Genomic DNA, 16,489 nt, shown 5'->3' with positions numbered 1-16,489 from the left:
AATGTAAGCAATTGTGAGTTGCCTTGGGTAAAGGTGACTACCAGCAATAATAATAGTAATAATAAAGAAAATATACTGTAGTTGTGACAGAGCCATTCACCCGATGATTGTATATTGAAATGATTGGGTGAGGCAAATTAGTAATAATAATATTAACAATAACAAGTAGCACTGTTATCATTCCTTGTTTATTGGCCGATGTCCTCATCCAAGGTGGATCACAAACTTTGAGACACCACTGGTGACGTTGCTTTTGTTTTTCCAGTTGGAGCACAGGCAGGTGAAGGGCCCTTGCTCATAGTCACACAATATCAGTAGCGAATTTGTTAGAATAAAACAAAATGATTATTTATGGAAACTGTACTACCAATAAATCTCAAGCACTAGACAAGAGAATTCAGCAAAAATGTTTGCTTAAACTGCATGAGAAAAGGGGGGAGACAGAGATGAGGATTTACCTGCACAAGGAATCGATGGCGTCCCTGTCCAGAAATGCATGATCCGTTTTCACAAGATCAATGTTTATTGGAAACTGGGAGTCTAATAAAAAAGAAAAAGAAGAGAAACATTTACTAAAAGGTCCATTTTGAATCAACACCACGACCCTGCACTTCACATCACTGGAAGGCACTGCAATGTCAAATTGCAAACATGTTCAAACTGTCCTACAGTTTAAGCAACACGTTTTTTAAAATGTGTTCACTGTGAAAAACCCTATAAAATCATCTCCGAAGTATTTGATTATGCTACAGTCGGTCTGTGTCCTACTCTAGAGGTGTGCTGTGCAAGGCTGGCATTACTGAGCTTCCTCAAAAAGCAGCATCCATGTAAGCATCAAGAAAGCAGGACTTCGAGAAGGGCTCACATGTGCTCGGGATTTCCTCTCCGCCAAGAGCTGTGCACATTTTGTTCTCACTGGCTGGACGAGTCCGTTTTCTATCCCGTTTTTGCTAAAAGCCCCAAGAGATCCTCTCCAAATACACTCCTGTTCTGTATGAAGTCACACACGCACACAAACGTCAAGATTTCAGGAGTAAAGAACAGCGGCTTCTACTGTAGATAAGCAGCTTATTGTGTAGGCTTTGTCACATTTTGGTTCTGCTGACGTACCTTCAAATAACTGCGAATATTGTGGGAATCCAGCTGCTCTTAGCCAGTCGCAGGCTTCCTTTGCTTCAATTTCTAAATGGAGAAGAAAACAAAAAAGGTCATACAGGATAGCGCCACACATTCACTCTTTCACTTTCATGACCTTTATATTAAAGCAAGTTATGTACTATAATTATACAGTAGGTAACTCTGGTCTCGCCTTAGATTACTGCGTGTAAAATTGTATGTTTTTGCCTGGATCAATCTTTTGTTGTGTCTAGAACAGTAGCTGAAAGTGTGGCCCAAAGGCCTCTATTACCCTGCTTTGGGCCACAGACATAATCCTCGATCCTCAAGGAAGACCCCAATTTGAATGTTGTGCCATGTGGTTAATAACAATACAGAAGAGTGAATGGAATCCACCAAAGAGACCACACATATCATTTCAGTGACACCCCTAAATTGTTTCTGTGTGCCCCTTTTCATGATTCTTGGAGTAAAAGTGATTGCCAAGTAAGCAGTAAACGTCAGCAGTGAGCAGGGCTGAGAAAAATAAAATAAGTCCGCTTAACCCAACTCAGAGTCCTGGTGGGCCAGACCTGTCTACTCATATACACACACAAAAAAACAGTACACACACCCCTAGACAGGGCCTTATTTACAGCGGCACACATCACTGGCTGGTCTGACATCCTTAGAAAGAGGTTCTGACCACATATTTTAAGAGGAGGAATCCAAATGAATTGGGGTCTAACTGGAGCAAAGGTCAAAATCAAATGACGTCACTTACAACGTTTATGATTACAATTAGTTCAATTTCTTTTGTTTTTCCAGTTGGAGTACAGGCAGGTGAGGTGACTTGCCCATGGTCACACAGTGTCACAAGTGGGATTTGAAGCCACATCCTGCCAGCCAGTTCAGAGGAATGCCAGAAACGAAGGTCAAAGAAAGGCCAAGGCTCAAAATTAATAAGAGTGCAAGGATCTTAATGTTTCCACGAAAAGAAGGCTCCATGACAGGGGTTTCTATCTGTTCATTGCATCAGTGACGTCATTGGCGTGACCTCCAAGGACTCACCTCTAAAATCCAACATCACATTTTCACTGTAACAGCCCCAGATGGCGGTGGCATTAGTGGAAAAAAATGAAAGTAAAATGGTAATAAAATTGGACATTGTGAAAACAAAAGAAGACTTCATTGTTATGTTTCAGCCAGGATCTTTTCCCTGGTAAGTTTGGTTTCCTTTTTATTGCCATTTGTGTTGTGGTTTTTGATATTATGCCATTTTTGTTAAGTATTGTTAAGTTTATGTATTGTGTATTTATGTTTCTGGTGTTTTGTAGGTGGAACTCAAAGAGGCGGGTCCAGTATGACAACACTACTTAGGACCGCCCTCGCTCATATTCTGAATTCCAGCAGAGTGTCATTGAGAGCTGCTGACTGCGGATCACTATTGTACGTATTGTTTGGCTTTTTCTCATTTTTTGGACTTTTGCTCCTTGTTTTTGGTTTATGTTTACTAGATTGTGAGTTTGTACTTGTTGCCCTTTTAGGAATATTTTTGGCTTAATTTTTTGCTTTTTTTTACTCTTTGTCAATTATTGCTTTTCTTTTTGTTTATATATTCTTGATTTATAAAGTTACTTTTTTTGGCTTTGACTTCTTAAGCCAGAAGTATATGGTCATCCTCTACCTTGAAGGGCAATTTTATGCATTTATTATAATTTATATTTGAACTTTTTGAGCCTGAGTTTGATTTTTAGACTGTGCAGACCTTTTGAGTTTGGGGCCAGGCTGTCTGGGGTGAGACCTGTTTCTTCCTCTGACCAGTGATATTCTGCTAAGCTTTTGAGGTATTTTGAAAGCAGCACCCCGTTTTCTCATATTGTGTTATCGCAACACACTAACAATGACATAATCTGCTTCCACGTGATCTAAAACCTAAAAAAAGTCAAACATAAGCATATAGAAAAATATCTTTAATCAAAAAATAAAATTAACTTTTTATCATAACAGTTTGGAATATGGGAGAATAACATTGGTAGCTGGAAAAAACCCACACACAAACAAGCTAAAAAAATCTTTAATCTGATATTTACTAAGCATAGGATTTGAATCCAAAACTCTAACCACTATAGTAAAAGTAAACATGAATTTTTTCCATAAAGTGTGAGGTAATGAACTTTACAGCAAAGTCAGGACCTAAAAATAATCCAGTTCAAGCCTGATTTGATTTTGTTAAACTGAATCTTTATGAATAGAGTGGGGTGGAGGCCTGCACTGGTGTGGGCAGAGTGGATTCGTGGACATGAAGTGGCCCTCTTGCTCTCTTTTGGTTGCTCATAATTCCACATTGGACACATTGAATTATGTTATTCATGTGGGATTTGTAAGTGGCTTTTGGATAAAAGTTTACGCTAAGTAAGTAAGCAAGTGACAATGTTCCAGTCAGCCATTACTTTACTGTTTCATCTTTTCTGCTATCGAGTCGCATGACTCTTTATTTTTGGTCCTCTAGAACCAAAAAAAAAACCCTAATTTGTAGGTCGCTTTTGGACCATATTTGTGCAGGAAATTTCACTCTTGTGATAAATAAATATGTGTTTTCAGCAAAAATGATCTGAGGGACTTGAAGACGTGCATGCCACAACAACTGACCCCAGGGGCTCAAGAGGGGTCAAAGTTTCACCTTTTCATAAAGATTAAAAAAACAACAGATGAGTAATACAGGCGCACGAAGTGTCATTTGATGGTATTTTGAATGAATATATTTCTAATAATTGATTATTTACTGCTGGTCCAGCCCTTTAAGAGCGACTCCTAGAAGGTTAAAACGACAAATTTCAAACATAAGCATGTGGGGTATCATTAAGACAATTTCAAGGTCAGTGACTATGAATATGATTTTTAGTTTTTGGCCCTTAATGGACCTCTATCAGAGGGTGAAAACGACACATTTCTATTACAATTGAGAATGTTTCGACTTTAAACATTTAAACTCAAATGCACGCTTCAATATTTCAAACACTGTATATACTCACGTTTAAGTTCTCCCGCAGGTAAGTCAAGGCTTGATTTTACTGTATAATTTCCAGTATTTTATAATGTTGGTCGTATAAGTTGAATGTGGAAAACTCGCACTGTTGGTCCAAGAGATTACGATTTGCTAACACCCACCTGAGAGAGTAATCGCGGGGCACACGGCCTTTTGTTTTCTATGTATTGTGTCTACGTGACCACACGGTAATGCCCAAACTATTCCGAAGCAGCGTTTGCACTGTTGTCTGTTTTTTGTACCTCACACCCTCATACACCTTCATCGTAAGAGCATCCCTTACCTACGATGAAGAAAATATGAAGCTGGTTTTAAATTAAACGTCATTGAAGTGGCAAAAGAAATTGGTAACTGTGCTGCTGCAACAAAATTCAGTGTGTCTGAGAAACTGGTGCGAGATTAGAGGAGGCAAGAAGATGTAAAAAAAAAAAAAAATAAAAATGTAAGGGTCACATTTTTGAACAGGTGTATAAGTTGGGGTCTAATTTTATGATCCATTTTTTAAGACCCAACTTATACATGAGTATATACAGTAAGTAATGCAACTATTCTAATATGCTATACTAATACCTCATAAAGTAAATCATCGCATTTCATTATGGCAGCTTACACTAATTCACACTTTTTTGTCATTTGTTATATGCCATTTTATATCACATTTATTGTCAAACTTGAGAATAAACAAGTAAATGAGGAAAAAAAATGCTTTGTTATTCAGTTGTCTAACGATCCCAAGCACTAATAATAATTGTGCATGTCTGTATTTTTGGCTGGCACAGTAATAGCGCTGCTACTTCACTGTACTGAGGCCAGAGTCTGCGGTGCGGGTCCTCCCTGCGTTGAGTTTGCATGTTCTCTCCGTGTCTGTGTGGGTTTCCTCCTCTGAATTGGTGTGTGTGTGTGTGTGTGTTCACCCTGCGATGGACTGGTGCCCTGTCCAGGCTTTGTTCCTGCCTTGCACCCTATGCCAGCTGGGATAGGCTCCAGCACCCCCTGTGACGCTGGTCTCAATTAAGTGGGTTAGAAAATGACATGGCACTTCTATTTGTTTCCTTTGTTAAAAACTCTGCTTTAATTTTGGACTGACTGTGAGCTTTGTATTTGTTCAACAATCAAACTGACCCTGAGAAATGCCATGTGGCTAATAGTGTAATCAGATCTCCATTGGCTAGTCCATAGCTTGTTGGATGTCAGATTAATAATCAATCGAGTGAATAAAGTGAGCCATTGAACTCAGATCTACGGAGCTGCATGGCACCCACTGTTGACCCTTTAGCTCACACTGCTCACTTTTATGTATAAAAATACCTGAAGCGCTATACGCAGACAAAACATGGCAATAAAAAACTACTTAGCAGTAAACGAAGACAAGCAGGGGCTCAGACGTCATCGGCACAGAGTGGCGCCACTGGTAGGACCGGATGGGATGCCCAGCGTAGAAGAATGCTCTGTTTATGCAAAGGGGGCCGCGATGGTATCAGAACTCTGCAATTATACAGGACTGTTTATTTATTTATTGTTTTAGCAAATGCATTTCCCATTCTAAACGCTGGGTAACTTGGAGGAAGTGTTTCTTTCTTGTACGTCGAGGGTGTTTAGATTAAGAAATGAAAGAGTGGCACTAAGCCCACCCCAGCACAGGAAACGTAGATGTTAGTTGATAAGCACACTGGCGAGGTGAGGTGGGAGCTACGTGCAAAACTACAGCTTGCCCACCTCATTCCCTGGCCTGAAGTACATAATAGCAGGCACCTAACGTCTGGGCAGCCACGAAGCTGAGAAGGACCCCGAGGAGAACACCAGGCTCCCTGTTCAGGCTTTGCCTGCTGGGAATTTCAAAAGCCCAAGGTTTTGACTGAAGGCTCTCTTTGAATTCTGATTACCTAATCCCTGGAGATGAGGGTCACGACCAATTCACAAGCCACTTCAGGCTGAATGGGCCGTTTTTTTTGTTTAGCCCGCCACACACTATGGCTCAATGGCACACTATTCCTTAAAAATTACAGGATTGACAGAGTGGGCCGCAGCAGGGGGAATAGGTGTTACCTAAAGAGGGCTTATTTTATTCCTTTCTGCCCCCCACACACATTTGAAAGCCTTATGCTTTGATGCTTCCAGATGCTTCCAAAACAAAATGTGTGTGAGGATGACGAAGCCCACCTGTCGGCAACAGGTCCTTATTATTGTGGAGGGCAGAGCTCATCAGGGGGCCACCAGCGCTTGTGAGATGACTGGGAATCGGCAGCCGTGATATGCTCACTTGAGCTGCTTTATTTTCTTTTTTTGTGAGGGTCTCCCTGATGTTTATTTCAATCCTGCAGGGTCGTGCTTGTGGTATTCATGAGGACGCTGCTAACAATTTACAGGGTAATAAAGCAGACGCGTCAGCGCTGTCATCAGAAATACGCGCAGATTCTACTTTGAAAATGATAAGTTAGCAAACGTACGTGTGGTGTGACAGTCCGGTGACTTGGTTACGCTTTCTTTTTCATTTTATCACAGACAGAGATATCACATTTTTGGTGGTTAAATATTTTTCTAACCATGACTCAAGTTCAAAAATAACACTGATAATCAAATGTAATTACTTGTATTAGTAATGTACTTAAAATACTGTATATGTTTGCATAGCATTTAACAATGTCATGCCCAAATAGGCCAAATCAGAGCAAATAAGCTGCTGAGCCCCAGTTATTCTTATGGGGGTCTTTCACAGACAGTAGACCCCAACTCAAGCGCTGTACATTTGCGTTGGTCGATGCACTAAGGTGTGTCCACTAAGCTGCTATGTTTTCATTCCGTAACAGCGTTTTTAAACCAAAACGTTCTTCATCCATACTAGAGTTTTCACATTGTTTATTTAAAATGGGCAAAAATGCATACAACATAGCCGGTTGTCTACACTGGGCATCCTCGAAGGGGTTTTGAACGCTGCCAACCACACAAACATAAAATAAGTTGGCTTTTGTGCATTCATGTAGCATGCAAACTGTACAACACGCAATTTAGTCGCAAAGCGGTAAGCAGCACAACAAGCGCCCATGGAAAGCTCCTCTTCCTTCTTTGTTGCACTGCATGTTGTAAATTTTCACCGTAATCCTGACGATATGCAGCGTTGTCTCGTTCTGTACTCTGTATTTGAATGGAGTGACAATAAAGAAACTTGAACTTGAACTTCTGTGTCTGCTATGTTGGAGCAAAGGCTTTCTCCCATGGAGGGTGACCAATCAGGGAGTGAGATGTTGTAGTGAGCAGGATCCAATCAGAGAAGGGCTATTTCAGAAGCACAAACAAATGAGAGCGCAATGAGAGTCTGTGTATTCACCCATTCGCAGTGCCATGCCGAGTTGGCTTTTTCAGAAGTAGGCGGCCCTGGAGAGCATTTTCAACTCTCCATTTTCAGTGGGTAAAAAATGCTGAGGTTTTGTGTGTGAAAGGTGAAAATGGATATCAATGTCTGTGTCTTTTTATATGGAAACGTAGCCCAAGTATTGGTTGGTTTTGAGGGGGTCTGTGGCTAACTTATTATACTAGCTCTGCTACCCATCTAGAATGGACTGAGATCTTAGTCATCAACGTAAACCTCAGTGTTAATGTTTGCAGTGCACTGTGCAGTGTATATGTCTCTTGTTATATGCCATTTGGTATGGGATTCACAAAAGGAGTGTTAATGTTTGTGATATGCCATCAGGTTGGAACCCAGCAGGGCAGCCCTATGTGACCACAACTCCCATAATGCCTTGCAGGCATCATCACAAAGAATTTAGGGGAATGGCCTGCGCATGAGAGCCAGTCTCCCACTGTCCCACATTTCTTCTGGCCTCCCAAAAGAGAAAGGGACTGCTAACCATCCCAGTCAGGATGCTTCTCCATCCAGGTCGTCCATCGACTATGCTGACTTTCCTGGACAGATCAGGGATGCCAGTCCCAGTAAAACAGCTGCTACAGTGCCCCTCCATGCCCACCTCCTGGCCAGGAGCATCAATATCATTCCTCCATTCGTGACTATCTCTTATACTTGACCTGCTGGGACACCGATCCATACATCACAATGTATGTTACTCTAAACCACCCAACCAAGCACCAACCACACAGCCCTCACCATCCAGTATTAGCTCAAGAATAATCTGATCACTGTCGCTGGAACTGGAATTGTCACAGTCCTATAATAATGTATTGTGTGGCATCCCATCCAGGGGTGGCTGTTACAATGTGCCCTAATTCTGGCTCCCCATAACCCTGCATGTGGAATCATTGGGGTTAGAAAACTTGCATATTAATTCTTCTTTCCCTGGGCGTAAATACAAAAACCTTCTTTTTTAATGTACAAGATCTTTTGTTATATGCATAGCTGAAGTATATTTTGTTACTACAGAAGCTGCCTTGAATCTTAGTAAAGTTTGTGACAAACCAGGCCAGGGGCCTCTTAATACCAACGTGCCATAATATGTAGAGCTATCCATTTTCATGAGCATTCCTAAACATGTCATTTCCGTGTATCCGTGTCCTTCCTGAAAGAGCTTCATGACAAAGAGCCATGCCCATGCACAATGCAGGACAATAGCCAATAGTGGCGTCTATTATTAGTCTGGCAGGCTTCATGACCAGTGCTCAGCTCCCCAGAGGAGCCCCCTGGCACCGGCCCCAGATGTGATGTCAGTGCTCTGTTGTCCCCGCCTGTTGCTAACAACAGCCTCACGATAATGGATCTGACTCAAAGGTGGCAGCAGAAATACCATCTGCTACAGAAATTGGACAGAAACAGTCGTTTAATCAGCGAACAAAAATGTAACTATTTTAATTTCTTTTTTTAATCCCAGCAGGCTATCATATGAAATATCAATTAGTCATTGCCTTACCTTCATATTTGTTTTTTGAACGTGAGTTAGCGCAGTGGTTAAAATGGAAATAAGCCGTTTCAGAGCATGAAATTAGGCAGGTTACAATGTTCTGTAGCTGTGATTGGCAAAAAACTGAAGGCACCGCAACCCAAAAACAATTTAAAAAGAGCAGCATGATCATTCGCGACTGATGGCTCCATCAGTCCGTCCATTTACCGATGACTTAATCTAAAACAGGCTGGTGGGAGATAATAAATAGTAATAATTCTTTACATGTATATAGCACTTTACATAGTGAGTGGAGAGCCACTTGAACCCCCACTAATGTGCAGCAGCACCCACCTGCATGATGTGACGGCGGCCATTACTGTGCTCGCCACACATTAGCTGTTAGGAGGTGAAGTGGTGAGACAGGGGATAATTGGGGGGCCACAATGACCAGGCCAAGGAGGGCAGTTTAGATTACAGCGATTTGTCTTCCTTGCCAGCATAACCAGAGGTGCCAAAGGTCCTGAGTCTGTCCAGCAGCAGTTATTAAAGCGCTCACTGCCATGTTACCAGATGATGATGGCACCAGCTCTTTTGCGCTGACCTGTGACTAAAGACCCCCGGGTTACTCACTCATCCAGCTTTACTCAACTCCGTCAGTTTAGTTCGCCAACCTGGTACTACTTCAGCCGACTTACATGTAAATGCCTTGTGATTTTATACACATAAAATCTGCAATTTCTTACCAATAGAGACAGGTGAGGCTAAACTCATTAACAACTCTGCTAAATACACACTTTTAGAAGAGTCCTCTTCACAATTTATTCACAGTGCCTCTGTCATAAAATAACAGAACTAATCCACCCATCCATATTCTAAACTCACTTCTTCCTGTGCAGAGTCCCGGGGAAGCTGGAGCCGATCCCAGCAAGCATTTGGGTGCAAGGCAGGAACCATCCCTGGATAGAACACCAGTCAGTCACAGGGTAATAAAACTTATGCTAATGCAGAATGACAAGTTTGATGCTTTGTTTTTGTTCACAGCAATAAATATGAGCAACTATTAGACAGTCCTAAATACTTATGTATATTTTTTTCCCCAATTAATAATAAGTTCTTTTGTGTCTGTCCGGCCTCCTATGGTGTTCATCTACACCACTGCTATGTGGCCAAAGTAACCCTGCAGCTTTTTTTGATGCTACATAGTGTGTGAAGGAAATTATTGCCATGCAGCAATGAATCTTGTAGGACTTTTTTCCTATGTAGATTGTGGTCAGTAGGTGGCGTAGTAGCACTCCAAACTCCAGACACAAGTCTTGATTCTGTTAAAAGGTTTATTTTATCCAATTCCTCACAAAAGGCTTCTCAACACCGTTTGCACAACTACACTTCTCATTTCCCTCTGTTTCTTCTCCTCCTCCACTCCTACCAGTTGAGTTTTTGTCCATCCTCCACACCCAACTCCAACTCCCCCAGGTAAAGCAGAGCAGTTTCCTTAATACCAGACCTGGAACTGCTTCCAGTGTTACCACTCTGCATCCAGGAAGTACTTCCAGGTCAGGCTGAACGTCCCTAAAGTGGGGACAGCTTCTTTGCCAGTTCCCCCTGGTGGCTCCCACACAACATAGCCAGGCTACCCATCGGAACTACAACTCCCATGCTGCCCTGTGGGTGTGCACACGGAAGACCCGCCAGAGAGTTGTTGCCACCTGTTGTGTTGAGGTAACGCATGGCCTCGGGAGGCAAACTTGTCCCACCCTTTCATTATCATGACCTGCCAACCTGTCTCTTCTGTGACGAGATATCACTGAATTGACCCTGGAATACCTGCAGGTTTATTTTCTCTGACATTATTGCCAACTTGAGTTTTTGTTTTCCTCTAATCCTCTCGGGCTATCTGAGCACAGCAAAATGCCATTCTGATCAATCCATTTTCAAAACTGGCTAATCCAGTTCAAATTCATGGGAGCTGAAGTTTATCAAAGCAGCCTTGGTCAACAGGCAGGAAGCCATCAAGTCCATCAGCGAGTGCTCTCTGAAGTGTCCGCACATTTTAGAGATGTAGGAGAAAAAAGCAGAATATGGTGACCTGACCAGGATTTGGACTGAAAAGTCAGAACTGTGAGTTAACAGAGCTAACCACCGAGTCACCCTCACCCTTGTTTCAATGGAAATCCTAATAACTAGAAAATGAATGTACATATAATAGTATATTTCAAATTATATGTTCATATCTGCTATACTGTAAAATTTTCCTTCATATTTCAAGCAGTGCCTCTACATTTAGAGCAGCACCTGCTTGAGTCCCAAACTCTGTGTGTTTTCCCTGAGTTTCAAGAGAAAACTCAAGCAAAATGGCCCCTTTTATTGGCTAAGTAAAAAGATTACAATATGCAAGCTTTCGAGGCAACTCAGGCCCTTCTTCAGGCAAGATGTGATCCTGAGTTTCAGAAAATGACAATACAATAGAAACACAAAGCTGAAAGCAGAATTGTGTCATGTACTTTAAAGAAGTGGGGTGGCACGGTGGCGCAGTGGGTAGCGCTGCTGCCTCGCAGTTAGGAGACCTGGGTTCGCTTCCCAGGTCCTCCCTGCGTGGAGTTTGCATGTTTCTGCATGGGTTTCCTCACAGTCCAGTCGGTGCATTGGCGATTCTATATTGTCCTTAGTGTGTGCTTCTTGTGTGTGTGTGTCCTGTGGTGGGCTGGCGCCCTGTCCGGGGTTTGTTTCCTGCCTTGCACTCTGTGTTGGCTGGGATTGGCTCCTGCAGACCCCCGTGACCCTGTGTTTGGATATAGTGGGATGGATGGATGGAATTTAAAGAAGTGCAAAGCTTCTATGCGAGACGCATTTAGAAGATATGACGAGGCCCTGCTAGAAACTGGAAAAACTGTAGAAACACATTTTTTGTGGTTACGACAAAGTGTTTGTGGAGTTGTATGCTGTATTTGCTAAGATCTCTGTTTAAAATTAACTTTGTATGTAAGTATCAATGATGTTACTGCATTACTTGTATATACATTCATTTTGGCACTATGATAAACAAGAGTATTAAAATACAGAACTCCATTGTAGCTCAGAGCAGACGACCTGATGTCCTCCTTATCAGTGTGTCTGGTGGGAAACCACTTTAGATGGAACTTTATTTGTCCCCGAGGAAATTTTGGCTTTTTACAGAAGCTCATCAAATATATAAATAGATAAATACAGTATATAGATACACACACTCTGGAATGACTCTAAAGCAAGAAAATTCAAAAGAAATGAAACTTCCCAATCCCAGTGAGGCATTATGTAGGCCTGTTGCCACTGGTATAAAGGAGCCCCCGTTGTGTTTCTTGACACACTTCTGCTGAATATTTCATTGGCTACAAGTCCTCAGGTGTGTGTGTGTGTGTGTCGGAGAGAGGATGTGCAGCATTGTTTATAATGGCACTCAGTTTTGTTTTAATCCTCTCCTTTTTTAATGACTTCCAGGGTGTCCAGAGTGTGCCCCATAACTGAGCCTGCCTTTTTAATTAGTTTTGTCCCATTAGAAATATATGCCAGATATTGAATATTAAAATGTACATCTTACAATCCAGAAAACGTTTTTAAGATGTTTCAGATATTTTTTTCTCTGATACACTATGTTAAAATGGCTTCCTGTGTTGTTGTGAGGTATGCACAGAATATACAGTGGGTTGCTGTTTGAAAGGTTAATGAGCCAGATAAACAGTTTGATTGATAAGTTACCATTTAGGTTTACTGAATAAAAGAGGAAAAAGTGGTAATAATGATTTGGTAAAAGTAGACACTACTACTACTACTACTACTACTACTACTACTACTACTGGAGTCCAATTTGCATTATGGTACTGGGAACAGGACAGGACCAGACCTAGGAAGACATGCCTGTGTGTTATATAGAGCAGTGATGGACACCCACACTTTCTCAGACCGGCCCAAATTACCTTATCTAGCTTGCATCTTGCCTGAAAAAGGGGCCTGAGTTGCCTCGAAAGCTTGCATATTGTAATCTTTTTAGTTAGCCAATAAAAGGTGTCATTTTGCTTGGCTTTTCTCTACTAGCTTATATAATAAAGCCATCGTATAACTTTAACGTAGGCCCCGTATTAGAGAAGGGAACTGATGTGGCATGTGGAGCAAGTCTTTACCAAAACTGAAATTCTCAGCCCAAGTGTTTGGTTATAACTCAAAATAATGGCCACTTTATAAAACCCTTTACATGTTACTCTACTGGTGGTAAACACACGTACCATCAGCTTCATCTCCACAACCACATAAAAACATCAATTAACACCACACTCGGTACCCTTTAGGGGTGAAAACCCTTCAAAGTGAATTCCTGTATTCAATGGCCAAACTTTGTCCAACTGTACATGTGGCGACATTGCAACACGGTTCCCTTTATTAACTCCTCTTCAGGTAACCCACTCCAAGTGATAACATATAGAAGAGATCAAAATCGCACAGGATAAGCAGGAATATTTCACAAAATGTGGTCATCACCATTTTTGTCCCCACATCAGATCGGGTGGCATTGTGTGGGGGTCATCACTACTAAACAGCCCACTGTGAATGATAGATACAGTAGGTAGAGAGGTGTGAAAGGCACTATATTAGATGGACAGAATGATGTCAAGGCCACCATGTAAAATCAAGAGAAAGATATTGAGAGGCGTAGAGGTATGTGACAGCTACTATGTTAGACAAATAAGTAGACTTATGTGGAAGGCACTACATACTTTAAGGAATGTATTTCTTTTAATTAAATCTGTCTTATAGTACTTGGGTGTTGCACTGTGTTAGCCATTTTAAATGTAGTGAGAAGTCAAGCAAAACAACCCCTTTGATTGGCTAACTTAAAAGATTACAATATGCAAGCTTTTGAGGCAACTCAGGCCCCTTCTTCAGGCAAGATGTAATATAAAGACTGGAGTTCTCTGAGTTTATACAGACACCAGGACAAATAACAACATTGGAAAACCTATAAGTGAGACATCTTAGATGTAAAAAATTAATAGACCTCTTCAGGCTATGATTCATTAAGTGAGAGAGGAGAACAATGTATGGCCTAGATCTTTGGCTAAGATAACTGCCAAATGAAGTCTTTTGAAGTTTCTGATGACGTTTTTAATACATTGTGGGTCTGTAGACAGGCTGTCTGTGTCAGTCCAGTTTCTTTATTACATTTTGCCTGAAGAACGGGCCTGAGTTGCCTCGAAAGCTTGCATATTACTATCTGTCTTATGTAAAGTGTGCGTTATTTATTTTTTTGTATACTTCTTCTTCCACAGCTATTTCAAATTCTATTGATAGACTAATTGAAATACCCAGTGTTGCCCGGGAGGAAAATAAGTTTAGTTTAAAATACAAATAAATAAATAAAAAATAATATGAACAAACAATGAAGACTCGCTAATGTGTTTGCCTTGTGGTCTTGTATGTATGTTGTCATCCGGTTGACGCTCAGAACTGGCCAACTCTATTTAATGTCAAAAGCAACAGGTGGGTGGTGGCGCTCAAACATAAAGAATGCTGGCAGTCACCTCCAGTTCGCCCTCTGGTGGTCGTTCCCAGTGTCAACTGGATGATAACATGCATACAAGACCGCAGGATCACCCCCACCCTACCCAGAAGGGGGTGGTGAGTTAGGGCTGATTTCACCCCACAGTATTTTTAGTCAACCAGTGAGGAACATGTGTACCAAGTTTCATGAAAATCGCTCCAGCCATTTGGACGTGATGCCGGAACATACATACACACATTGACTTTTTATATATATATATATATTAATGAAATATGTAGTTAGGTGTGAAAGGCACTATATTAGATGAACAGATTATTTTTTGTCTACTATTTATCCCTTATTTTCTTATGTAATATTAATTTGTTTTTCTTTGCATGTAATTACTTTTTTGATATCTTGTAAAGCACTCTGAGCTAAGTTGTTTGAGTGAGAATGTGCTACAAAAATGTTGTTGCTGTTAATAGGTAGAGGTGAATGAAAGGCAAGGCACTGTATTAGATGGACACTTAGATATAGATAGACAGGCACTATATGTTTTATAATAATAACAGGGATATGATAATATTAGGGAAGGAAATGTTATATAGATACAAATAAAGAGATAGATGGAGAAGGAAAGGAACCCAGACAGTAGTTTATTCATCTCTAGATTAAATTCACAAGGCACTGCTAACTGTGGATCATCAAAGTGCTGAATTATAAGGCTGAGAAATCAAACCTGAGACTTACTATATTGCCTAAAAATTTGAAAGTAAAATATGCTTAATCTGCCTCACACATGTCACAATAAAATCATAAAACAGTTTCCGCAAGCAAAAAGAAACACCAGAAGAGCCACAAGTACTCACGTGTTATTATCATGCTGTGTCTTTCCACTTTCTATCCCCTTGATTGATAATGTGCCCAACCCGCCTCTCTGGCAGCATTCTAGGAAATGAGCCCCTCCAGTGACATATGCATCTTCAAACAACACGCGGCGGCGGCAGCAGCAGCTCCTCTGTCTCTGTTACATTCCGCCTCTCACTCTCAAATGCTGTCTCGAGTCACTTCTGACTTTAAGAGTGAAATTGGAAGCAACAGGTTTTACCACTCCTCTGCCGGACTGAACCAACTACGCGGGGGGGGGCCTCTCAGAGGCTCAGAGGCTGTCGATTCAGCTGGCTAGGAGAGCATTTGAAATGCAGATTTTACAGATTAGATGGGAACAACCGAACACACTGTGGTAAGGCATGCTGACAATGGGGAGAGGTGCTTAAATAAAATAAACATTTCAAGGAAAACCAACGACGCTCAGACATCCCACACTCCCCCACCCCAGTAGTAACAGCCAGAGTTCTCCTGGGGTACCAACAGCATGACGCCCTCTCCTCCACAATCCAGATGTTTTGTTTCCACACCTGCTCTTTGACTCAGTAACTCTTCACAGGCATTCCCTGCTCGCCGCATGTCTGAGATGGTTTTCCTCCCACATCCACAAGATGAGTGTGTTAGGAGAATAGGATAAGAGTGAGTGGGAGTGGGAGAATGTGGTGTGTTCTGAGATGGAGAGGATCCTTTCCGCTTTGTGTCCAGAGCCAGTTTAGGTTTTGAGTCCCCCAAGTCCCCTCACATCCCCATGCATGCTGAATGTCTACTATCAATTCATTTTTAATTGTTTGTGCTCTCTAAAGTTTTTTTTTTTGCAATTTATTTGGGAAAATGGAACGATCATTTTATCGTGTTACTTTTAGTTATGTTTCATGATGGTATGCTCTATGAAATGACAGCATGCCTGTTTTGTCATTGATTCCACATCTTGGATTTCAATTCTGTGGCTGGCGGTTGTCCGTGTGGAATTTGTAAGATCCCCTTGTGTTTAGGTGGGTTTCCTTCTAGGCACATGTGTCTCCCCCCACATATAGGTCAGGTCAAATGGGCCAGTATGTCTGTGATTGAATTTGATTTGGCCAACACTTTTATCCATGGTGGCTTACAACGTTTGAG

At 41.4% G+C, this 16,489-nt stretch overlaps 1 protein-coding gene across 2 annotated transcripts in view; it reads right to left on the bottom strand.

Annotated features, from left to right (window-relative positions):
• si:dkeyp-23e4.3 (rho GTPase-activating protein 7) overlaps positions 1-16,489 on the bottom strand; it is a 251,409-nt gene that overhangs the window by 36,073 nt on the left and 198,847 nt on the right. Inside the window, exons 1-3 of one of the 2 annotated variants that reach the window (XM_039776151.1) lie at positions 15,355-15,547; positions 1,111-1,182; positions 459-540 (exon numbers count right to left, since the gene is read on the bottom strand). In XM_039776151.1, the coding sequence (XP_039632085.1) occupies positions 459-540; positions 1,111-1,182; positions 15,355-15,367 (167 nt within the window). In that variant the 5' untranslated portion in view covers positions 15,368-15,547. Of the gene's footprint in view, positions 1-458; positions 541-1,110; positions 1,183-15,354; positions 15,548-16,489 lie in introns of those variants that run through there. The other variant, XM_039776150.1, reaches the window with a different exon arrangement.

The sequence above is a fragment of the Polypterus senegalus genome, chromosome 13, assembly GCF_016835505.1.
Source record: "Polypterus senegalus isolate Bchr_013 chromosome 13, ASM1683550v1, whole genome shotgun sequence".
Lineage (NCBI taxonomy): Eukaryota > Metazoa > Chordata > Cladistia > Polypteriformes > Polypteridae > Polypterus > Polypterus senegalus.
Note: the sequence above shows the minus strand (reverse complement) of the source record. Positions and strands in the feature narration are given on the sequence as shown.